This window comes from Eurypyga helias, unplaced genomic scaffold (genome assembly GCF_000690775.1).
Source record: "Eurypyga helias isolate BGI_N326 unplaced genomic scaffold, ASM69077v1 scaffold12120, whole genome shotgun sequence".
Taxonomy (NCBI): domain Eukaryota; kingdom Metazoa; phylum Chordata; class Aves; order Eurypygiformes; family Eurypygidae; genus Eurypyga; species Eurypyga helias.
In genome coordinates, this window is record NW_010225101.1 from 895 (window position 1) to 26700 (window position 25806).

At 34.5% G+C, this 25806-nt stretch overlaps 1 protein-coding gene across 1 annotated transcript; it reads left to right on the forward strand.

Moving 5' to 3' along the window:
• Window positions 1-52: 52 nt before the first annotated feature.
• Window positions 53-25290, forward strand: LOC104506987 (voltage-dependent calcium channel subunit alpha-2/delta-3-like; the record flags this gene model as incomplete). The annotated part of the gene is made up of 6 exons (XM_010148140.1): window positions 53-184; window positions 1485-1545; window positions 1637-1787; window positions 5437-5511; window positions 18865-18954; window positions 25177-25290. Coding segments are annotated over 6 exons (623 nt in total), but the record flags the coding sequence as incomplete, so codon positions are not given.
• Window positions 25291-25806: the final 516 nt, after the last annotated feature.

Sequence of the window (25806 nt, forward strand, 5' to 3'; positions counted from 1 at the left end):
GGGAAAATTACTTTTCTCTGTTAAATGTTTTGTTTTGTTTTGTTTTCCCCAGATCCGGCTATTGTAAATGGAGTTTATTGGTCAGAGTCTTTAAATAAGGTGTTTGTTGATAATTTTGATCGTGACCCTTCTCTCATCTGGCAATACTTTGGAAGTGCCAAAGGATTTTTCAGACAATATCCAGGTAAGAAGAATAAAGAAATAGAATAAAGAATTCTTAGAATTCTTAGGTTCTTAGAATAAAGAAAGTTATGTTTGCAAATTTCCACTCAGAATTGTCACAAAACATTATTTTCACAGGTAGTTGAAGGCTTGGTTTAAGTTTATCTAGTTTTTGGAGAGAGATTTCTAATCAGCATTTACAACATTCTGAGTTTTCTGTACCAATTTTCATTTGGAGGTGATGCTTCCAAGGTAACTCATGTACTCGTATATATTCCGATTTGGGTGCACACATATGCAAAATAACTTCTCAGCAGACTGTGAGGGAAAGCAAAAGGGTTAAACCCTTCACATAGTATTGAACTTAGATAATATGCTCTATCAATGCATACAGTAAGACTTAATTGTATTTTATTGTTCCATTTTTAGACGTCCACTTAACCTGACATCTTTAAAGATTTCAAAAACTTTTTAGTTTGCTTTCACACCAGTTGTAATAAAGTTCCTTTAGATTACTGATATTATTTCTATAGAAATAAGTTAAAATATATATTTTTATGTACTAATGTGTATGTTTAATTGCATACCAAATTTACTACATAGGCCCATAGTGGGAACTGTTCCTTTAACTGACATGATTCAGCAGCCCATTTTTTTTTTTAATCTTGAGTTTAATGTGAGCAAGTTCACTATACACCTATATATCTGAAAGTGACTGAAAGTAATGGCTACTACATCTGTGTTAGTTTTAGATTTCAGTTCTCAAGCTCCATGATATTTCAAGGGTAGAAAAATGTTACTCATTATTTTAAAGGCTATTTCTTGTTGTGTGTTAGAAAACAGGTGTAAAAAGCAGGGAGGTTTGCCCTGTCAAAGACAGTACCTTTCCTGTGAACAAAACATGAAGTGTATGACCTGTGAGTGAGGCAGTTAGTACATCAGGACCTGTTGAAGTCAGTTAGGGGTAATAAGTGCTCAGGGTTTGAAAAGGACTTGGCAAGCATGACAAAGCTTGCCAGCACCAATGACCAAGTATGACCATACTTGAGCAACAGTAGTATGATAAACACAGTAGGTCTGAAGGGGTTTTCACCATACAATAGGCTAAAAAAGGACGGAGGAAAAAATATTGGTTATGACGGCCCTATTTTATTAAATTATTTTTCCATCATTTCCTATCTTATAATACCATTGCCTGTTGAATTTAAGTGTGAAATTCCATAAAGTCCTACTTTGCCCCAATGCCACAGATACCTTTTGAACCGGTATTGTGAAAATGATGTAATTTAATCTTTTTATGTGTGCTTTTTTTTTTTTAACAGGAATTAAATGGGAACCTGATGAGAATGGGGTCATTGCATTTGACTGCAGAAATAGAAAATGGTAGGCATTAGATGACTCCAGTGTTTAAGAAATTTGAAAGGAAGAAAAGTTCAGTATTTAAAAGAACAAGATATTTTGTCTTTTGTCTTAGGTACATCCAGGCAGCAACTTCTCCAAAAGATGTGGTAATTTTAGTTGATGTCAGTGGCAGTATGAAAGGGCTTCGCTTGACTATTGCAAAACAGACAGTTTCATCTATTTTGGATACTCTTGGAGATGACGACTTCTTCAATATAATCGCTGTGAGTGTCTCTGGATTTTTCTTCCTTTTTTTCTTCCATCATTTGTTGCTATCTGTCATGTTTTACACCACGCAATTAACTTGAAAAATGCTTCAGGCAGGTGATGGATAGAAAATGACATCTGAGCCAATTGGACAGACACTCTGATTTTTCCAATGCAAACTTCTTCCAGTGACAGTTTTTAAACTTTTTTTTTATATGAATTGCAGTCTGACACCTCTCAAATTCTCTGGAGTTTGGAGGCTCCAAGGAATAGTAATCTGTGTTGTAGTTTGCCTGAGCTTTTCTATGTTACCCTAATTTTTAACTATGGGGTGTCCCCTTCCTCTTTTTCCCCTCACAGCTTCTTCAATACATTGCAAATTGCTAAATGGTTAATATGTAAGAATTCACAGAACTAGATCTTAGCTTTTGCTGAAGCTTGTATGGCATGATAAAATGCCAACGTAGCTTCTCGCTCTTCAAGCTTTCCTCAGTGTGAATCTGAAATCTGTGTTCGTTTGTGTGAGACGTGCAGAGGTGCTACTCGTGCTTTTTAACAGTGATAAATTAGATCATTGATAGTTCCTGTTATTTGTGTATGCTGCTTAATTTTCCACAGTACAGGTACATGTTTTAAACGTGTGAAAAGAGGATATAGTATTTAAGAGCAATGGGTTTAATTGTGTAGTTAAGGATGGCTTTAACAAGTCCAAAACTGACATCAAAACTATGATTTGGCTCATGGAGGGGGAGAGGGAGGATGAATCGGTGGTTTTATAAATTCTCTCTTGCTGATATTCTTTTGCTAATACTCTATAAATATGTGGTTTTATCATACACATAAATTGTAAAAATGTTTTCAAACTCTTTAATGTTAAGAAGAATTTGGGCCTTATTTTGCTCTTTGTGTACTAAAATGACACCAGTGACACCATTGAGATTGTATGGAGATTGAAGTATATATACTTGAAGTATATGTGCATTTACTGTTGGGTTTTTTTTAAATAGATAGTAAGCAGTTAGTTCAGAATATTTTTCATATTAATCTCCTTTTATAATTGTGTAATTAACAGAATCTCATGTAGTAGAAAGAGATAGTTACATACTGTATAAAAAAAAAAAAGTTGTGATGAACTATAATCTAAATAACTGTTTTAAGTTGAATGTTTCAACTAAGTAATGATTAAGATATTTGACCAGCAATTTTTTTGGTGCATAATCTCTATGTTTATCAGTAGATGTGACAGTTAATAGGAATGATGTAGGAATAGGAGAAGTGTTTTTTTTAAAGTAAAGTTACAGACCTTAGCAGATGAACAAGTGAAGTCTGAAAAGGATTTGTGCAAAATTTGTTGTCATCAAGTTTGGTAGTTTTTTATTTGCCCTTAACAATATTTCGCTGTACAAAAAGTTTTAAAAGCTTTTCAATTTGCTTTTCAGGTGGTTGTTACATGTTTCAGTACTCCAGACGCAAAAAGATGTTTAGGATTCTCATTAACTGTAATGGGAGTTATGGTCACTACATACTAACATTGTTAAAAACACAGTTAACACTTATATGGAGTAGGATAGCAAAAACCACAAAAACAAACAAACAAAACCAACACCCTCCCTCCCACACACACAAAAAACCTCCAAACAAACCACATCCAAAAAACCCACCCAACAGACCAGCCAAGGCCAAAACCCAAGAGCCACTAGCACATTAGCTGGGTTGTTTTGTATCCATTTAATTTTTCACTAAATATACTACTAACGTGATATGTATATATAGCAGAAAGCAGAATTCGGTGCAGGTCTTTCCGGAGAATAAACATAAAAGGGTAATGTTAGCTTTTGTTTTAGCTTTCATGGGTAGGTTGTTGCAAAATCTATTTGAAATTGATGGACTAGGTGACTGAATTGCAAAAACTTGTTGAAATGCAAGAGTGATTTTGTGCTGCCTATATTGAAATTGTTGAAAAAAAGTCGTATCACTGATGCATGAACAGAGATGGCTGAAACAACAAGAGAAGGGCATATTTTGCTAATTCACTTTGAAGTATAATTCCAAATCATGCATTAAATTAACATTATTATCACAACATAAGTAATTTTGCCGAATGCGGAAATTTTTTAAATGCTTTTATAAAAATGTAAACTCTACATTAAATTAACCAAATATTAACTGAGGCAAGAATATTAGATTAATTTTAATGCTTTAGTCACATCATTTTAGAAAAATTTATTAAAAGTGTTTATTAATCAAAACTCAGTAGTATAGGTCCATTATAAATGGTTTCTGTGTAGTGTCATCTTTAGAATCCTTGTAGTCATACAGAATATTAGATTATGGATAAACTTAGTTTTCATCCTTCCTAAATAATCAGATTCTGTACAGGTAATTGATGCAGTTCACATTAAACAATTTTCCCAGTGCAACAGTAAATATGTAATTAGGAGTGGTGAGTATTGCGCTGTGGTGATGATGACAGTTGTCCACACTGGAACGGGTTGCAGGGTCTGTGGTTAGATATATGTGTAGAGAAAGGAGTGCAGAACAGTGAGAGGAGAACAAATTCAGAGCTACAGGCAGACATAGTGAGAATTGGTAGTGAGAGAGAACAGTGTCTAAGCAGCATTCTGTAGTCAGTCATTGTAAGGCTTTTTTATTCCCACTGAGTTGGAGGAAGAAGGGAGTAAATGCATGTATTAATCTAAGGAAATGTTTTTCCTGATTATTTTTGACTTGATTTAATGTATGTTGTCTTTTATTGTTTACTATGGATATTTTAATTCACTTTAATACCTATGAAAGGGTGAAACTGCTTAAAGTCTAAATGCAGAGGCCTTATAGTTTGTTCTGTGATAAATTCTAGAGTAGATTAAATTAATGAGAGGAGGAACTAAGTTTAAACTCTATCTAGACAACTAATGTAGAGTTTTTGAAGGTACTTCTGTGTTAATTTGACGTGTGTTGAAAAGTTTAAAAGATTTAAACTATCAAGTCTAATTTTCAATCAAGTGACTTAAGCATCCATTAGTCTGCAAGATCTACTGACCGCAGATGAGACAGTTTCTTTTAATGCGTAAGATGCTTCTGAAAATAGGACTGGGCTATCTGACTGACTTACACCTTGCAAGATAAGCAGATAATTTGTTAAAGGTGTGTCACAGCTTTATGACTTAGTGTATAATAAGCTACTCCGCTTGACTGAAATTCTGATCGTTGTCAAACGTACTCAGAATTGATTCAAGCTAACAGACTTTTTGGCTTAGTTGTTCCATTATTAACCTTCCAAAATATTAGCCAGTGCCTTACATATTTGTCAAGACCTTTTTTATGCAGCAAACAATTGGGAGTTCTGACTCTGATCTATCAAACATGACCTCTTAATACTATCCAGAAACATATTTATGCCAGCTAGTGTATATGGTACCCAAGAACTCCGCCCTAGTGTGGGCATCCATTCAATTAAATGTTCCTTTTAAGAAGTATAAACCTCTGAAACATTAAGAATAATGTGAAAGGAAAAAAAATGCCACAGCAAGTTTTGAAAAATGAAACTAATGCTTTTGTTCTTGCTTTATGTGCATGTTTCACTGTAGTTCTAAATCATTAAATTAAATTGTATCTTTCAAAGCTTTTAATTAAATTTTTAATCATACTTTTTATTTCTCTCTATAGTATAATGAAGAACTTCACTATGTAGAGCCGTGTCTGAATGGAACATTAGTTCAAGCAGACAGAGCCAACAAAGAGGTAAGGCATGAAAGTAGCAAAACAGCAGAGAGATAGGATGCAGTGCTTAACTATGTGCTATAATGATCTTTTCCTAGTACAATGCATCCCATTATTAGAATTTATTAATTATTCTTCTTCTGCCATTTCAGAGGAGTCTTATGTGACTCAGTAAGAAGAAAAAGAAACAACCTTCTAGTCAATTTGATAGAATAAAATTAATAGAAAAGTTTAGTATTAATTTTAAGTAAAATACTTCAGTTGTTTTAAATAGAACTATCATTCTATTACCAAAAATTGCTGAGGAAGAGATTGCATTATCAAGTCAAAATAACACTCACATTGAAAAAAAAAAATCTCACAACAAATATAACCAAATAAAATGCTATATGGATGAAAAATGATACCATTCTAAACACGTGTGTCTAATAATGTAATCATTCTGTGGGTTCGATTCAAGTTCTGTTGAAGTGGCATTTTTCAGGAAAAACATCACAGTGATTTCAGTGAAAGTTTTATTTGAAGGGAGATTGCAGTATGAATCTGCAGCTTGAAGTTTAGTTTGTCTGCCATCCAAATGCAATTGCTCTGTGCAAGCATCACGCTACTTATGGTGGTATGGTAAGATTGTTTATGCCATGTGAAATTACAAAATAAGATAGTTGAAAAGTCCTGTATTTCTTGTAGTGGGAAAGGCCTGCTAAAATAAGCCATCTGTGTTATCTTAGTACTTCCTGGCTAAAGATTCCTCTCTTCTTAGTGACTTGTCTAACTATACTGGGTCTTGCTTATGTCTAGAGAGAGCAGCAGTCTTGCATCATTCTTTAAATAATTCTCTCTCCTTTTTTATTAGAGGTAAATCAGAAGAATTTTAGCTCAGCGCTGAATTGTACTTAATATTCAGTGTGGTAGTTCATTTTTGCAGAAGAAGTCAATGAGATGTTACAGGAAGTAGAAAACAGCTCTGAAAACACACTTCTAAGTGTGTTGATGTTAATTCTTCTTTTGCATACCAAGACAAAATGAATTGAATCTTGTTATGCTGAACTGTTTTCCATTGTATTATTCACATGAGGTATTTAAATTTTACCTACATATACACACACCTACGTTCTACATGGACTATTCTTCATGGGCTGCTTCCTTAACGTACTTGTTCTCTATTGGTTATTCTTAGATTATAGAAGTATCATTTGGACACTTTGTGGAATGACATGAATTGTTTCTAATCATTTAGCATTGAAGACCGTTATTTGTGAACTGTGAGGCAGTTTTCTCAATGAGTGCTTTATTGTGGGTGCATCTAACAAACCATATGAAAGCTGTGCAACTTATAGACTTAAAACTAAAGATTCAGATATTGCCCAGATGTACTGTCTGGAATTAATCCTACTGTTAACCTTTCCATCGCACTGCAACCGATCAAAATGCAGATTACCATACACCCATATGTTACTTCATGTCAGATTTGGTTTAATTTAATTGATCAAAAAGTTTTCATGCTACGCAGATGATGCTCTGGTTTTATGAACAGTGCTCAACTACTCAAAATAGCAAAGTACAACTTCATATTTTCTTCTTCGGAGTCAGCTTCAATATAATTTCAAGTTATTTTGTTCATTTTTTTGGAATCACTTTGAGCTTTATTTTGCCTATATGTTGAATAACACAGACAAGGTTTTGGAGAATAACTAAATATGACTGTTTTTTCATGTTATTCATATGAGTGAGCCATTTATTGTTCTTTCCTTGAAAGGCCAGAACTAGAGAATAAACCTGAGAATAGGTAGTATGTAATAATTCCACGTATCATTATATACTATGGCTTTGTCAATCTTTATTTTTTTTCTTAAATTCTGTGAATATGTATGTTGTTATTATTATTATTCTACTTTGTGTAATGAAGTTAACAATTCATTTGCCTAAACACTGTAGGCTCAAATGTGCAATTGTCCTGAGCACAGCTCATAGTATAAAGTAAAGTTTATCAAGGAGATGGACAACCACTTGATCCTAAATGAATAATCCCCTTATCAACCTTCTGAATTCATAGTTACTAATAACTTTCTGAATTGTCTGATATTGTTGTAAGATCTGATACTGTGTGACTTGAATATACAGCCAGATTACCTGGGGATCTGATCAAAAACTCACAGAATTTTCTGGAAGTGTTTCTTTTGAATTCATAGTGTTTTGGTCAGTTCCATAGAAAAAAAGAGTTCTTAATGTTGTTACTATACACATTCCAAAAGCAGTCAAGACTGATCAATTTAGCTGTGTTTTCAAACTCATCATAAGAACTCAATCATTTGGGCTGTTACGTTTATTTCTGTGAGTCTGACAGATATACCAGGCTTTTCCTGTAGTTATCTTCGGTGTGATTGCCAAGTGTCCATTGTAATATCAGCGGAAATTCAATGGAATTATACTTTCTCAACCAGTCTTACAAAGTAAATACTCCTTTCCATGTTCATTGGTAATAACAGAGCTTTCTTTTATTTATTAAATGATAAAACTGAAACAAGAAAAATATCATGACAAATGCTGTAATATGTATGTTGTTGGTGGTTTTTTTTTTTAAACAGACATTATCAACATATAACCACATGTTTCTTTATTGGTGAAGTAGAGCAAGTGATTGACCAACAATGTTTTAAAATATAGGCTATTTTTTAGTTTATAGGTGTATACATATGCCTGATTTTTGGGAAATCCAACCTAGATCTGCAATTGTTACTATATATTCTTTCCAGAAATTTCTATTATTTATCTCTTAATGTCAAATATTCTCCTCACTTGAATGGGAACAGGGATGACCGCGTCTGTTACTACACTGTAAGCTCTATTAGCACCAAAATAAATGCAAGCATTTTAAAATACTTTAGAACACTTTTTCTTTAGCTAGTAAATATCTATTCCCACATGCTAACTTTAAACAGAAACAATTACACATGGCTGTAATGGTATTTCATATTGCTATAGTTTCCCTTATGTGGAACAAGGAGACTTATGTTGCTGATGATTGCAGGGATTGAATTTTGAACATCTCAATCTACCACTCTTTTTTTATAGTTATGTGTATACACCTGACCTTTTTAAGGGCAGGTATTTCTTAATGCGGCATTTGTTGCTGGAAGCATACATGAATGCAGTTTTACCAAGCTCTAAATTTATGCTGAGTAAACTTTAATTTCTATCATTTTGGCACTGTGTTTCTCTCTGGGTTTTTTTTGTTGTTGTTTGTGGTGTGGGTTTTTTTAATTATTATTAAATCAGAAGACATGAGTGCCAATATAAGAAAAATCCCATTAAATAACCCTGTTAAAAAAAAAAAGCCCCACCATCACATGCACAGATGCCCACCCCAGTTCTTGCTCACTGCATCTTGCTAGGTTCCTCTAACATCCCATACAGCAAATAAACACAATTCTTAGAAGCAGAGATAAGAAATTACTTGGCAATGTTTGACTGGAGCTTTTTATCTCACGAGGAAAGCAGCTGTTTCCATAACTCCAAATAAAAATTGCTTTCACAGGATGAGTACCCTAGTCTACATTTGTCCTGAAAGTATTTATTGAAAAACTATTTTGCTGTCTTTATATAAGGCTCAGATGTTTTCAAATGGAATCTTTTTACTCTGAGGATGTCACTTGAACATGCTGTATGTCTGTCTTTGAATCGAGTTTTCTTTAATCTCTAAACTTCAACAAAACAAACAGAAGAGCAGATTTAGAAGATTAAGCTATCCTTGTCACACATCATTTGTACTGAGCTAAAGGGCAAACCGCTTTCTCAGCAGAATAAATAGGGTTAAATTATATGTGCCAGGTCTGGACTTGGGGGGTGATGAGGCTGTCTTTTTTGGGAGAGGTGACTGGGGTGTTTGCTCTGGCTGAGAGGGTCCTCTCCTGCCAGCACAGGCACTGCCCTGCTCACGCTGAGCTCTAGCACAGCTGCAGTAGCAGCCAGCCTGGCTTTCCAAGTCGTAGGGAATTAAGGGAATAGGCATAAGCATAAGGGAAAAAGTTTGGTTTGCCACCCGCAGCACTCTGCTGCCTTAGGCAGTTGGACTACATCCAGAGCCTATTCTGTTCCCATGCAGAGCCTGGGAGGTAAGATGAAACCTGGGAGCATCTTCAGGGAATGGAGTAAAGGATGTGGGTGTGCTTGGTGGGGTGTTGTGTGTTTTTGGTTTTTTTTTGTTTTTTTTTTCCTGGTAGGCTACAGGAAGCTGCTTCAGCCTTAGGGCTTAGAGCAGCCTGGGAAATGAGGGCTTCTTAATGTCGTTGGTGCTGAATATTCAATGGGATTACTATGGTAGCAAATGAACATACACTCTTTGACAGTCAGGGGTGGGGTAGAGAAATTCTTCTCCATAATGTGCAGGGAGTGTAGCAGGCTTCCAAAGAACCAGACTTTCAGAAAATCCAATTAGTCTTGAAAGGGAAAAAAAAAAAAAAGGCAAGCAGCTGTTTGGTCTGTTTTACACATTTTCTCAGTCAAACAGTGTGACTCTTGCCTTTTTTTTTTTTTTCCTTCCCCTGTGTTTTTTTTTTTTTTCCCTTCCCCTCCACATCTCTTCATTTTTTGGGAGAGAAACAGTATTGTAAACTGTCTTGGTTCCACACGTTGGCTCTAGACCACTCACCATTATTTTCTGGATCACAGTGTGGGAACCACGTACCTAAAAAAGAAAAAAACACTCTTATTAAGGAATGAAAAAGGCATTTAAAGTGTTGTAACCCGATGATATCCACTCTGTGGTGATGATCTGTCTTGAGAAATGTGTCTCCCCTGCTGCCGTGCCATTTTCTCTCTCTGTCTTTTGGGTAGGAATGTGGGCCTGACGCTAGAGTGAATCTGTACAAAGTGCGTAGCGTGCAAGGAAGTTGCATTTCTTTTTGAATGACAGCCCAGTTATTATTGATGAAACTGCATTCATTTCCTCTGCAATGTGCAATCTGTATTCTGGTTGCATCTTTAGCTAATTATTACTTTCCTATGCCTGTAGTTAATATTTTACATCTTTCTTCTTGCAGACATTTTAGTAAGCGATGACAAGTTGGCTGTATTTGTTAAGTTGTATGATATAGGGGCCCAAGTGACCCAAAGATTCTTGATCCTGCATTGTGTTAGGTAAAGAGAGCACTTAGAAAAGAAAACATAGCATGAATACTTTTACCTTTGCAACTTTCAATTTAGCCATATTCATGTTGTGAAGATTGGTACAGATTTTTCTTTAACAAGCCTCATCATACCTGTAGGGGTTACTTGATCAAGATTGCTCCTTGATTAAAGCACTAAGAAATATCTGTGTGGTGCACTACAGATTATTAAAGGACATCAAATAGGTTAAATATAATTAAGCATTTAAACATTGAACATATTATTTTTATTAAGGGAAAGGAATGAAGGCTGGAGAAAATGGGTTTGCAATGATTCTAAATGCCTAAACCTGTTCCCTACCAGCTGCAAGAACAGCATGATAATGCTGTCTAGAGTTGTAAATCTTCATCTACCTTAATTTTTTTACTTCTAGCAACAATCTACAAGGAAGTGGTGCTAATATATATTTAAACACTTGATCAAAACTTGTAGAAATTTCTGTTTTTCTGTAAAAACTTACATTAAATGTACCTTTCAGAGCAGTGAGGATCTAATTGCACCTTCAGTTGCTGTCAGATACAACTTCAAAAAGCATGGTCAGTTTGAGAAAACTTATTGAATCAAGTCTGGTTTATGTATTTATAAAAGACAAACTTAAAGTTTCATATATGACAGTGATGTGAGTGGTGTTAATATATGTGCCACCAATTTTACTAAGAAACAAAGTAGGCATCCCAGTACTAGTTTTCTTCAAACAAATAGTGTTTCTGCTTTCATTTTTACAATAGGAGAATATAATAATTTGTTTTAAGAATAATTATTATTTCAGGTGACTTGGTAGACATGAAGTTGTGTCCAGTTATTTCTAAAACGTTTCATAGGCTGGCACTTGTGATAAAATTTTTGTGTTGGCAAACACCTGCATGGTTTGTTATCCCTAATTTGCAAAACTTGCTTCAAGTTTTGTTTATTACAGAGATTAAATCTAGAATTACATTGGGTTGCATGAATGAGGTTGAAATTAATCTGTGATCCTAAATGTGGTTTAGTAATATAAAATATGTAACATATATTTGAATTTTACCAGACTAATTTATAATTTGGCATTAGCATTAAACAGCTGCTACCTTGAAGTGTATCAATTTGCTATACACAAATTTAAAAAAGAGTGGGAAATAGTTCAGACACTGTTCTGTCATCGTCTGCACTTTCTCCACAAATTACAAACATGTGGTACTGCCTATTTTAATACTAGTTTTCTTGGGCCAAAAGGTTCTCATCTTTGAGAAACTCCACGTTACAATTTACCTACCCCAAAGGAATCGGATGACAATCTGATTTAATGTAACTCCAGATTTAAAGTAACAATATTACAATATACATTCCTCTTTTATATGTTGTTTTAATGTACTATATATGGGTTGAGGACATTTCTCTGTAAATGTTTCCAGATGAAATATATCATCTTCTAGATGCACAGATAGGCACAGTAACTCCAACCTAAATCAAGAACTTACCCCTGCATAAATTAGAATGACAAAAATAGACAGATGTAGTGTATAACTTCCAATGAGATTTTATTTTTGTATGCAATTACCAGATTAAAGAACCATAAGACTGATTCAGCACTGAAGCTGAATGAAATTGCCAGTAAAAGGTTGGTAAATACAAATTTTGCATATTGAATGTTATTTAAGCAAATTACTTAGGTGTATATTTATCTATCCATCTCTGTCATATCTCCAAAAAAGATCGTTGACTGCATTGCTTAGCTGTTAAAAAAAGCCCAAAAAGCCAACAGAAAGTCTCAGTCAAATTTTTTTTTTTTTTTTTTTAAGCTGGCTAGACATTATAGACCTCCATAACTTTCAGCTAGCCCCAGACCACTGAAATCTAGTCTGAAGTTTCCTATTGCAGCCCCAGGCAACCAATTTACTTAACAAGAATTTGTTTTAAATCTGAGTATATTGAATCTTGAGCTCTTTGTTCAGTATTGCTTTCAGGATTGTTTTCCAGAAAAAAGTCCAGTCTACCAACACAATGTGCAAGGGAACACAAGTGGCTGGATAATAATCACCAGCAAGCTAACCTATATCTGCCTTGGCAACGGATTTTAAATGGGATGAGGTTTCAAATGCATTTTACAGCTGTGAATGCATATTTATCAGCTCTTAGTACATGTGGGTAAACTTCCCTGTGACACATCAGTAAACATCACTCTCCCACCTCACACATGTGCCTCCTGATTGTTGCTTTTATTATTGATTTATGCACTGATGTAGTTCATCTTCACAAATCTGATAAATCTTTGCCAAACATGTCTTGGGAACATTTGGAGTTATAGCATGCGTGGATGAGTATGGGAACTAATACCGGAAGTAGCAGAGACTTGCACTAATAATGATAGGGAAATCCGAAAGAATTTTGAATCCTTTAACAATGCTTTCCTTTACGAAGCTCATCCTCATCAGACAATTGATAGCAAATCTCATAGTTTTCTAGTGTAACTGTATAAACTCTGATGCACGTATTAGTTGTGACCTATTACTTCCTACTTTGGAATCAGTGGAAAATGCTTTATTCATGTATGCTTAGACTTGAATCCATGGTCCTGTAAACCCATCTTATTTGGGTATTCCTACTCCTCATACGTGTTACTTATTTTTGGGAATCACAAGTAAGCTATAATGAAATCTATCTGTACAGAGTGCTGGGAATAATGTGTAGCATAATGCCTTAACAAGAAGGAAATCAAAACTCTTTTTGTTATAATAAAGATTCTGAAAACTGTATAAATAGGAAGTTGGACATAATTAATTTGGAAGCCATAAAACAGGAGAAAAAAGAGAAAAATAAGAGGCTGGTTTAGCTAGGTAAGCAGGAAAATAAGAGATAGGGACTCGATTTGGCTAGAATTTTACAACAGTAAACTCACTGCCAGTGTACTTCCAACTTGTCAGTGCTAGAGAAATAGAATATAAAGGCACTCTGGAAGGATGTGGTTTAAGGTATAGCAGGCTGTGATCTCTCTTTGTGAGGCTTTAGGTGATGTCTTCGTGTTAAGATGCATTAAAACAGCCCGTGAAGTCTTCTAGACTGTGTGCCAATTAAAACTTGACCCAGGCACACCACACACATCAGTGAAATTCTGAAAATGTTTGCAAAAGAAGCTACATCAAAACATGGATGACAGACATTAGGGATCACATTAGCTGGCAACTTGTCTGCTCTTTTTTTTTATGTGTTGTAGTGGCATGGTGGTTACAACGCGTACCTGACATTCAAGAATTGGAAATCAGCTCTCTGCTTTAGTGTATCGTTACTTGCTCTCAGATGTGTTTGTTTCCTCAGATATGAAATGAAGATGGCTATACTTTTTTCTTCTCCTTTCTGTTTCTTGTTTAAAAAGGGTAAAACCTTGAAGGTTATAGAGTAACATCATGTTATTGTAATGGTAGCCAAAAGATTTTCCTGACTGTTGCACAGACACGCGTATCTTTCTCATTTGTTAGCAGTATGACCAGGTTCTGTTCGCTTCCAGAATGTAAAAATTTGTCATCTTGTTGTGACAGATAGCAGTCACCTTTCGTAATCTCTGGGAGTAAACCTTGTGAAGCCATTAGAACAGCCTGTAAGAGAAGAGACCAGTGAAAAGAAATGCCTCAATTTCTTATGAATTGCCTCCAAATCAGTAAATTATTATTCACCTTTACTATGAGTTAAACCACTGTGTTGGAAGCTTCTGCCATGAAGGAAACATTCAGTTTTTGCAGTTTTCTGGCCTTGATGTCAGAAGACTCTTTAAATTGCCTGCAATGAGCTGCAAATAGGAAAGGAGGATCAGATTCTCGCCTGCACCAGATAGCTCCCTCTATCTCCTTAAATTCTATGTTCCAAACTTTGCAAAATCACACGTCATCTCCCAAGCACACTATTGTTGAAATAATTTACTTAACTTGAAATATTTAAATTTATTAACTATTAAACCCTAATAAATCAAAAGGAGGAACTTTAAAGAAGAACTAAGAGAAATGTGACTTGCTATCATATTTTGCCAGACAATTTTACCCTAATTCCTGAAATCTGAAAATTTAATGCAATTGTCTAACCAAGAATCATCAAAAATCCCTACAGCTGTTAAGATGTGAGGTTAGAAAAAGTAAATATACCTGCATGTACCAAAAAATACTTTAAACCAACTCATTATAAGAGAAAGTCCAAGTACAATCATAATAAATGGTCATAAATATATTGCCTTGTTCAGTAATGCCAAAGCCATATGCAAGTGTTGTGATTTTAATGTACTGTAAAACTGTTCCATGAAATACAGAATATGAAGACCATTAAAAATCTTTATGATGTTCTCCATTTAAATTCTGAAATAGTCCAAGTCAAGTTGGGCCACCTGATTTTTAATCAGAATGAAGCATGTGACTATTGTTTTTTGTCTTTGGAAAACATGTCAATATACCCTGTTCTTCAAATAGGCATATTTGTAACTACACCTAGGACAAGAAACCATTTCCTGATTCTAGGTCCATCACACGTATTTGTTGTTTTGTTTCTGACTTAGAGGTTCTTAACAAACATTACACAGTTTAAAAAGAGAAGGAAGAGAGTACTTTTTTGATTTGTATACATGGATTATTATCAGATGTTAGGATCACTGTGGCTTTCTGGTTTTAACAGTGGATAGAATTTATAAACAGCCCAAATCAGCAGCACACAAGGGTACAAAACCAAGTATATGCATCGCTGATCTGGTTTGAACCCTTGTAGATGCATGCAAAGACCTTGTGTCCCCTGACATGCACCAAGTGCTTTTGTATCCTCATTCTCTTCTTATGTTTTTCAGCCACTTCTAAATGGGTCAGATAGCGCCACAGCTGAACATGTCCGTGCTTCCTCACTGCAAAAAGATGCAACTTCTTCTGTTGAGCTCTGGCCCTATAATTTTGTAATCAGACATCAGAGGCTGATTGTCATAATTGTGTGCCTAATTTGCATTCAGAATTACCAAGATTATGCATGTCAATTTGGCGTTTGAGTCCACAATTAGATATTGCACACTTTGGTAATTGCACATGGAAATTAGGCATACAGTTGCATGTGAATGTTTGTGCACACAGTCGGACAGATACCCAACTCAAACCCTAGGAAATCCAGAATTAATCTGTAAGGGCTCCAATAGCTGAAATGAACTTGTGCAGTTTATTACTAAAAAGCTATTTAAGATACAAAGATTGAAAGATGCTTTTTGACTCATTAAGAGCAGGCCACTTCTTTTTTTTGGGATCTGTTTGATTTCTGAAAGTTATTGAAAGTGGAATTGAGGTGTTTCCTTCATTCCAAAATCACTTACTCTTTTTCTTTAAATTGGTGTTTCAATGGTTGATGTCCTGCCCTGACACTTTTCCACTACTAGTAAGGCTGGAATGTACTGTTATGTTTTGCAGTGGATTTGTACAGAGGTGAAATTATTGAGTGGCAGTTTGGAATACGTGTGAGCAAGCTGTAGAGAAAATTTGAGGAGCATACTAATTCCGAACTTTGGTTTTGCGATACGCAAAGAATACAGTGCTTTTAGAAATGCCATTTCCAGTAATAAAGGAAGCACTATAGGATGATTTCCAGGGCATTGCTATATTAACTAGACATGTAAAATAGGAAAAATGAGTGTTTGGACTTTTTTTTTTTTTTTTCCTCCCTCCTTATAAATTGTCCTTAAAACTACAGCAGGACAGATAGTAGTTGTGTCAATAGTATACCCTTTGGAGTCTGAATAAGGTACCGTTCTTCAAGAAGGTAAAAACCCCAGGCTCTGTGAAAGTACAGCCGTACATTTTGATTGTTTAATAATAAACAGCCTCAGCTAGATCTAGAGTTAACAATCTGAGGAAGCTGTTCTTTGTGTTGCCTTCACTTTGAAACATGATTTCTTTTGGAATGGATCCAATTAATGCCACACATCCAAGGCATCTGGTATGATAAAAAAGCAAACAAAGAAAGTAATTTGCATGTTGCATGTGGTGGTTGTTTTCTTTTTTTTTTTTTTTTTTCCTCTCCAGTGAACATTGTTTTGAAATTCTCAAAAAACCAAAAGCAAGACAGAGAAAAAGCAAACCCCTTCTGGACAAAGACCAAACCACACATGCATTTTAGTTAGTTAATCTTTTTGCTGAACCACCTTGTAGCATCTATTCACCCTGAAGCCTGGAGGCAGAAAACATTGATTTGTTAAAATTCATAGTGCATGAAATCGATTTTTAACATTTTTACTATTTTGTATCAAACAAACATTGCTATTATATTTTTTCATATGTCAACTGTGTATTTTTCAGAACCTCTGTTTATATATATATATATAGCTATGGCAAGAGAAAAACGTTGGTTCTCCTGATGGAGCACATGAACTGAATTATACACTAGAGATGACACCATTTACTAGTAATTTTTGCTAATCTGTTTATGCAATATGTTCATACTTGATCACGTATATGCATTGTAATAAACATTCCACAGCGCTTGTCTCTGAAACATTCAGGGATTTTATAAATGATTATGGTTTTTAATACCAAAAATAATTCTACTTTAATTATGAAGCAGTAATGTATCCCAAAGAGAAACAGAATTTACAATAAACATTAATCCTAACATACCTGATTTATGAAAAGGTAAGATTAAAAACTTATTTCCCATTAAAAAAATTTGGCTTTATTGATTTTTCAGAGAACTCCTCTTTTGTGGCAGATCCCTGTGTTAATAGGGAAGCATCTGTGCTAACTTTGAACTAACCTTAGTTCTGTGTATCTGGATTAGATGGGCTGTGAGCATAAGGCTGCCTCAGCAGCTTGAAAATGTCTGGTCAATGCACAGCTTCGATGTTAGGAAATTGTTTTTGACATTGATGAAACAATAGTAAACCTCTTGCTTTCTGTTAACAACACCCTCTGTTTAAAAATACCAGGTACATATAAAACTGATATATTTTAGTTTTTGAAGAAATTCAATGAAAAATTTTAAATTCATATGAAGTTTACATATTTCATGAAAAAATTATGTTTTCTGAAAGCTTTAAGGACTGTAGCCATCCTGTGCTTTAGTTAATCCTTTTGTATATGGGCTGATGGCCATATGTATTAAAGTCTCCCTGAGTACTGAAGTCAGTAGTCTCTGAGCCTGACTGCTGGTCAGTTATTGTCTTTTGCAAGAAATATGGAAAATGCACGGTGATGTGCTGCTGACAGTTGAAGTAGCCCTTGATTGGGAAACTCCCATCTTTATGTTGCCACTCTGAGTTTTCAGGCCATGTTAGTTGAAGTCAAGAATATGCCAATGTGGCTTTTGGTCAATTTAGACCTAAATTTCAGAGATACTTTGAAATGAACATTTAGATTAAAAAATATAGATTGATGCATTTATTGAAATTTGGGTATTTTGTATTTAGTTTTGGCTTTGTTATTACTTGTAAAAATATGAAAGGCACTATTCAAGGGACAGCAATACTTTAAATCTTCTACCAATATAATTAGTTTGATTTGGTTTTCTGGCCTGTAAATAATGCTTTAAGAACAATGGATTGATAAATAAAAGTTTTCCTTTTACTGACTGTTACACACCAGTCCAACTCGTGCAAGGTTTTGCCTGTGTTCTCGGGAACAGAATTAAGACTTAAAACGGAGATACTGAAGGTAGTCACATTTAGCTAGCAAGTGGTTAGCCCTGTCTTCTTTCTTGTGTAGAGTAGTTCTTTATCGATCTAAATATTATATTGGCATTGATAAACTGCATTTAAACTGCAATGGCCTAATGATGAGGGTCTACCATCTTTTAGGGAGGGATCATACAAAAAATAGAATCTCAAAGCTAAATTTCAGAAAGAATTATTTTCATTAAGTAGCAGATCCCCAAAATTTAGAAGCTTGAATAGTTAGAAATAATATAAAAACTACTATACAAAATGAAAAGAAGATATGGATATCCCTAAATAGAAACCCAAACAAACAAAAACTAAAGGAAAACAATTTGATTGAATAGCTAGCCAAAAACGTATCTCGCAATACCTTCTCATTATTGTTCTAACACATCTTCAGTTTAGTATGACATCAAAAGAGTTAGCCAGGAATTGCTTTGATTTATGAATTAGTGTACGCAGTCATTTAAGCTTAAGAAGTATGTCTAAAGAAGAATTCAGAAATCTCTAATCATTGATCTCAACATGTACGTTGTAACAACATACTGACAAATAAAACCTTGTTTGTGTTTCAGCACTTTAGGGAACACCTTGACAAACTTTTTGCAAAAGGGATTGGAATGCTGGACATTGCTTTAAATGAAGCTTTCAACATGCTCAATGAAGTAAGTTAATGCTTTGGATATTTATGCTGCTGACACCTTTCTTGCTATTCAGCAATTACTGTCAATGTTAAGATAATAATTTAGAAGTCACTCAAAATTGTGATATTAAAATATTATCTATAGAACAAGATAATATATAATATAATCTATATAATGAAAGACTAATGTACTTACATTCTTATATGTATATATTTTATATTAATGTATTTTGTGTCTATGCACAGTTAGCACATACACGTGTACATTAAATAAGGTTTAATTATCTTTTCTAGGTGTGGCTGTATACTCTAATGTATACTGGGGTAACATGCAAATTTCTCAGTTTAGATTGTTCCTTTTTTTTCTTTGAAAGGGCTAATGTTTTAGCAATGACAGGAATTTGTATATTCATAAACTCGAGAACACACACTTACTAATGTCATGAAATGATTGTTCATTGGTTTGACTTCTGGCATGGCAATATCTTGTAGCTTATATAAAATAAGTTATTTGAACAATTTTGTACTTCTGTAATATTCTAAGGTTGAGGGAAATATGTAAAGCTCTGTCTAACCAACTCGGAGGTATTAACTATTTATCTGAAAAAAACATGAGGCCAGCTTTCTGATAACATTCCTGTGAATAATGTCTAGAAACAGGAATGCAGTCTCTAGAAGATGAACATGATAAGGGAGATAATCTAGTGCAGAGCATATAGTTTCACTCCCAAACTCCACATAAAATCTTTGTAGCCTTCTTAGATGTCCATGAAATTGTCCTTTAAAGGATATTTTAATTAAAATCAGACCCATTGTCTTTGTCTGAAATGCTTTTCCTAACAAAAGGTGCACATCAGCCTTAGTGGTTATCATGAAATAATTTTCTGTAGTGTAGTTCAGAGATTTTTTTTTTTCCTGTGTCATTTCTGCAAAGCTAACGTTGGACTGTCAGCAAAGGACAATTTTAGCAATATTTTGATTCAGCTGACTATAGATATACTTTCTTCAGAATGTGTATTGTAAAAAGCAAGGAAAGAAAGGAGAAAATGAACAGTAGTAGTAATGAAAGAATTAGTACGAAGGAGCAAGCCAATGAAAATATAATGCACCATCAAATATTTGATTGTTACTTACTTTCAAGTAAATCTACTATGTGTTTCTTTCTAAGAACAACTTGTCCTTGAGAGATAATCACATGTCTTATCCAGAAAAATAAATATATATTTATGTGTGTGTGTGCATATATATATGTCAGCTTAAAGATAAAAAAGGAATTTACAATGGTTAGAGACAAGCTTTCAAAAATAAATAAATCAACTCCTTGTTCATATTATTTAAACCTCTAACTTGTTCAGAGTATCCCTTAGTGAGCCAAACTGGCCTTCTGGTATTCTTCCATGATAGCCTGTTTCTAAGAAATTTATAAATTCTATGCCTATGGGCTCCAAATAAATGCTATGAGTGTGATCTGTAGGGGTGTGTTACAGCAGAGCCTGTGCTTTGGGCTGGCAATTTACACCCTCTGTCTTTCTGCTTGATAGTTCAGATCTAGTACTAGTTTGCTTTATCATTCTCGGTTTGAACAATGCCTTGAAGTGTTGTCTGGGATACATTGATTAGAAATTGGTTCACCCTCTCTCTCTTGTCAAAGTACAGCTCGGAAAAGAGGCACCACTTTAAAATCTACAGTGTCTCTCCTTTAAACTGAGATACATTTCTTTCAGTGTAAAAGTTCCAGGGACTTAATTCCTTTCTACAAATTGAGTGAAACTCAGCATACTACAACTAAACTTAGTAAGGATTAGTAAAGAAAGCTGGAAAAACATTTATTTTTAATTACATTTTTACTTTTGATAAAGATGAAATTTAGGCATATTCTTACTTAAGTTTTCTTCAGGTCATGAAAACAGTTGTGTTTCAGTTTTTGCCTAGCATTTCCCAGGCCATCTATTTTTCAGCTTATCTAGTCTTAGTGGTTCCCATGTCTTAAAATCATGTACCTTTAGAATTAAAATGCATCCTAACTGACCTCAATTGGATACCAAGAATATAGAGAAACTAGTCACAATTAGTTAACAGATGATAGAGTAAAGATTGAGCTATGCCAACATGTTTTTAGGAACTATTATTCTCATGTTTACCAGGGTTGTTTTGAAAACAAGTGTTTCAGTCAGAAATACAACAAACAAATTCCCTTTTTCCTTCCTCCCCACCTTCCCCCTGGTCTTTTTCCTTTTCTTCTGCCTTTACCCTTTTTTCATCAGAGCTTATATTTATTAAAATGTTTTTAAGTGTTTCCTTAAGTATATTTGTGGTGGTGGTGGTGAAATTAAAATCTCGCAGTCTGCTGGAAAAAGAAAATGTCATCTAAAGTGAGTAGCAAACTAACTTTTGATTGAAGGATGTACCTTGCTGATGAGACCTCAAACCAAAATATTCTCTAAGGGATTTGACTTGACAAGTGTGCCTGCCTTTACACCGTAGGATCATGGATTAACTAATTGTTCCAATTACTTTGTATTCATCTTGAAGCACAATATTGATCAGTTATTTTCTGGGCATCAAATCCTAAGATGAAAGGATGAGGTTCTTCCTCCACCCACACTGCCTATGTGGTCACCCAGGCAGAGTGGAACTTGTTCCTTCATGTGGTATGTGCCAAATGTGACAGTGGGAAAAGCTGCATGAATTAAAGAACACTTTAGGTTGGTTGTGTGAAGGGTTTAAGAATCCCATTATGAGCACTTAGTCTGAGGAAACAGATGCATGACAGTAAATAGCAAACAGCCTTAGTACAAAAGATGTTCTATACTAGTTTTCCAATTCTATGTAAAATGAAAAGAAATAGTACAGACAGTGATCAAGATTACCTGAGATGATTTTCTGTTTCAGTTTAAAATTTTTGAGGCAACTGAAGCTATAATGATGAATGTGGTATAAAAATCTCATTAGATAAAAAGGGTGGGTTTGAAAATAAATGGAACTGACGTCCCATATATTTAATAGTAGCCGAGTGAGAATCTCTGGACCTGTAAGGTCACAATGGATCGTGCTTATATGTATGTTCAGATCTATTCAAGGTAGAGCGACTAATGAATCTTTCTATTTATACTATAAAAGGGAGTAAAATAGCTTCAAGCCTTCTTGCATATATACTTCCAGAACTGACAACATAAAAATCTTTTCCATTATATACAGGAATACTGGCAAAGTTTCTGGGAGCTTCTATTAAGCAACCTAGGCCAGTAAAAGCTACTTAATCTCTCCGTAAAAGAGTACAGCTAACCTTTTTCCACTTTGTCTACAGGATGTGACCTTTATGGGCCAGAAATCTACTCTTTTGAACTATAGGTTAGCTAAGGACGTCTCGCCTACATTAAAAAAAAAAAAAAAAGGGAGGGATGTAAGGAAGAAAAAAAAAAAAAAACCACCAAAACAAACCACCAAAACCCCACCAACAAAAACCAAACCAAAACACAAAAAAACCCGAAAACAAACAAAAAACCCCCACCAAAAACTACAACCAAAAAAACCCCAAAACAACCACCACCACCCAAAAACCTACGCAAAACCAAACTAAACAACCTCCCCTCCCCCCACCCCCCGCAAAAAAACCCTCAAAAATCCTGGGAGTGGTGGTGGGGAGGAGGAGGAGGGAGAAAAGAAAAAAAGAAAAGCCCTTGTTTTACAGAAATAGTTTATTAAGACTCTGGTTAGATATTAGAATGGTTCAGGGGTTACATTAATTAAACTCACTTAATTTTGCCTTCCAATTACCTTTCAGTGGTTTCCTAGGTTATTAAGACTTAAAGATGGTTGATACTGATGTTTTTGAAAAGCACATTTAAAAATCTACTTCGAAATTCTTTCCAATCATCAGTTCGTGTGGTGTTCATTATACAGTATAAGAATATAGAAGTGCTTGGTACAGTGGTTAGGCACCTACTATGTCATGTGACAACTGCAATTATCTCTTTTGGTGACAAATGTGGTCTTTGCAGTGATTACCTTTAAAAAAATCACAGCCAATTAAATAAAATTCTGTGACATTTCAAAGACTGTTAATCACAACCAAACGCTGTAAATGTCAGGATGCATTGAAATTTTTGCTGCTAACTGATGAATCACTGAGTTAATTGTAGTTCATCATAAGGCCCTTGTCATTGTTATTATTATGTAAAACACTTTCATCACTCTTGCTATTCAATAAAATTAAAGTTTTAGACAAATATGAGAAGATAGTACTCATCAAAGCATTTGAATTTAATCTCATTCTTCAAAATATTCGAACAGGTAACTACATAGAATAATGCAGATGCATGCAGGATGATGTTTTAAAATAAATATATGAAGGCATTCCCTGTCCATTAATTTCCCTTTTAATATACCTTGTCTCTTTCAAAAGACATTGTCCATATTAGGAGCAATATATCCCTTGACAAGGTAATTTCATTTCTATGAGAAAATATTGAATCTAAGATACTAATTAAGGAATCCTGCTTTAATAATTCTGGTTAAGACTGGAAGAACTGTCATGACTGAAGAATTTTAAGGATAGAATGCCTTGCAGGGATCACAGAGAAGAGTTTTCACACAGGCAGTCACTAGAACCTAGCTAACTCTGTAAACCCACATTGGTTTCCCTTTAACATGTTTCTGCTACTGTTTGCTGAGGTTCTTGTTTGATCAAAAGGAAACAGATCTAGAGGAGAGCTGCAGATGATATAAATGATTTGTTGACTATTTGTGGATGTGATTGCTCACCTTTAGAAGTATAAAGGCAGGAGAAAATGGGACAGAGTACTGCTGGAACTCACTGTCCTTTCTTACTGCAGGCATTTCTGCAAGAACGACATTTTTAGAAGTTAAGATCTTTTTTCTAGAAAAAAGAGGTTTAGAGTTTTGGGAAGAACAACAAATATGTAAGGACAAATAGACTGTAGAAACCTGAGACACAGGGTAGTTGCTAGCCAAATCAAACTAGAGTACTCTGAAGAAATTTTGTTGAATCCAGAAGCACTCAGAGTTCCTGCAAGATAATTCACCTTTAAATTTAAAAAACTATTTTTCAAATGGGATTACCTTTCTTTGGGCACTATTCACCACAAATAGCCTGGTGAGGTGGGACAGGGTTATTATTACTTGGCTTTCTCCATACGAAGAGAACGGTGGTATGATGTGGCCTTGTCTGACCTCAGAGTTGGTAATATACCTCTAAACTGCATAGAAGGGAACAAACAGAGATTGTTCATTCATTAACATGTATGAGAATGTTAGCCCAGTCTAAAGAGAGTTGTGTGTAATGCATCGGTTTATTGATTTTTTTCACAGAATTTTTTTTTTTAGTGTTCATACAGAGGCATTAAAAATAATTTTCCAACTTTTTTTTTTTTTGCTAGTAGGCAGGTGTTTCACTTAAACTCCTCGAATATAATACACAGACAAATAAGAACCTATTCTGCCATGAGAGAAAATGGAGACACGTGGCTTCAAAATTAAGATACCACCTCCAGAGTCAAGTTTGTTATACCTCAGTCCAGTTTATTTGCTCTTTGACCAGGAGAAAATCCCATTTGTGGAATGATGTAACTTTCTTCGCATACTCCAAACGATCTGTGATTTCTAAGTACCTGTGTTCAAGTACAGTTGTTCAGCAGCTTGAATTACTTACATGTATTTATTTTGAGTAATAGTAGAGTCTGAGAATATATAAATATTAACTTGGTTCTCCCAGATAAACATTTTATGAAAAATAACATATGGAATGTAATCCTGAGTGAATATGAATACCATATGAATATTTATATGTGTCTCCAAGTGGTGTATCTTCTGTGCTTTGCGGTAAACTTATCAGTCATTCATTTCTTCTTTTTGTGTAGCTTGTTCTTTTAAAATTATATTTAAATCAAAGAAAACCCTTTGTAGATGCATCAATACATATTATCTATCCAACATGAGGAATACACTTCTGGTTTGGGGAAGTGCTATGTTTATGTACATTTCTTATTTTTCGAGCTGGTAAAAGGGGGATAAATTCCTTGTAGATTCCTGATTCTGTTGCACAGTTGAACTTACAATTCAGTAAGAACATAATATCTATGATAAAATGTTTTCAAATTGAGGCTTTTTCACCTAATTCTAAGAATGTTGGAGATTTGACAAGAACCATGTTTATCCAATGCAATCCTGTCTATTTTTGTGTAACAGGAATGTGCTGTAATGAAATGATTGTTTTCTTTCACAGTTCAATCACACAGGACAAGGAAGTATTTGCAGCCAAGCCATAATGTTGATTACTGATGGAGCTGTGGACACATATGATACAATATTTGCAAAATATAATTGGCCAGACAGAAAAGTAAGTATCTTATCACCTTTATTTGATGGAAAACCCTAAGCTTCCTTTCCAGTATAGTGTGCTTATTGAAAAGTCAGTAACAATATTTCTAATGAACTAAAAATTATTTTGGATAACTAGATGTTTCATAAATTACAAAGATGATGCTTATGTGATATTGCTTGAGGATAGAGATGGCCTTTTACTGCAGTAATGAACTTAGGATAATAAGATATTAAGAAAATATTTCCCTCCAGGGTACATTTTTTACCGTTATAAAATGCTTCCTCTGTGAGATATCATTAAACATGAAAAAACGTCTTTCTCCCAAAATATTCATTAATAATTCAATGCTTTTTGAAGCTAACGAGGAGGATGTACTGTGGAGAGTGAACAGTTTACTATGACTGGAGAAGGAGCAGATGTAGTACTCACTATTTTTAATTTCTTTATTTGGCAGACTGAGAGGTAGAATTGACAATTGGTGAGATTTAATTAAAATTTATTTGGTTCTATTGATCTGTAAAAAGTAATTTG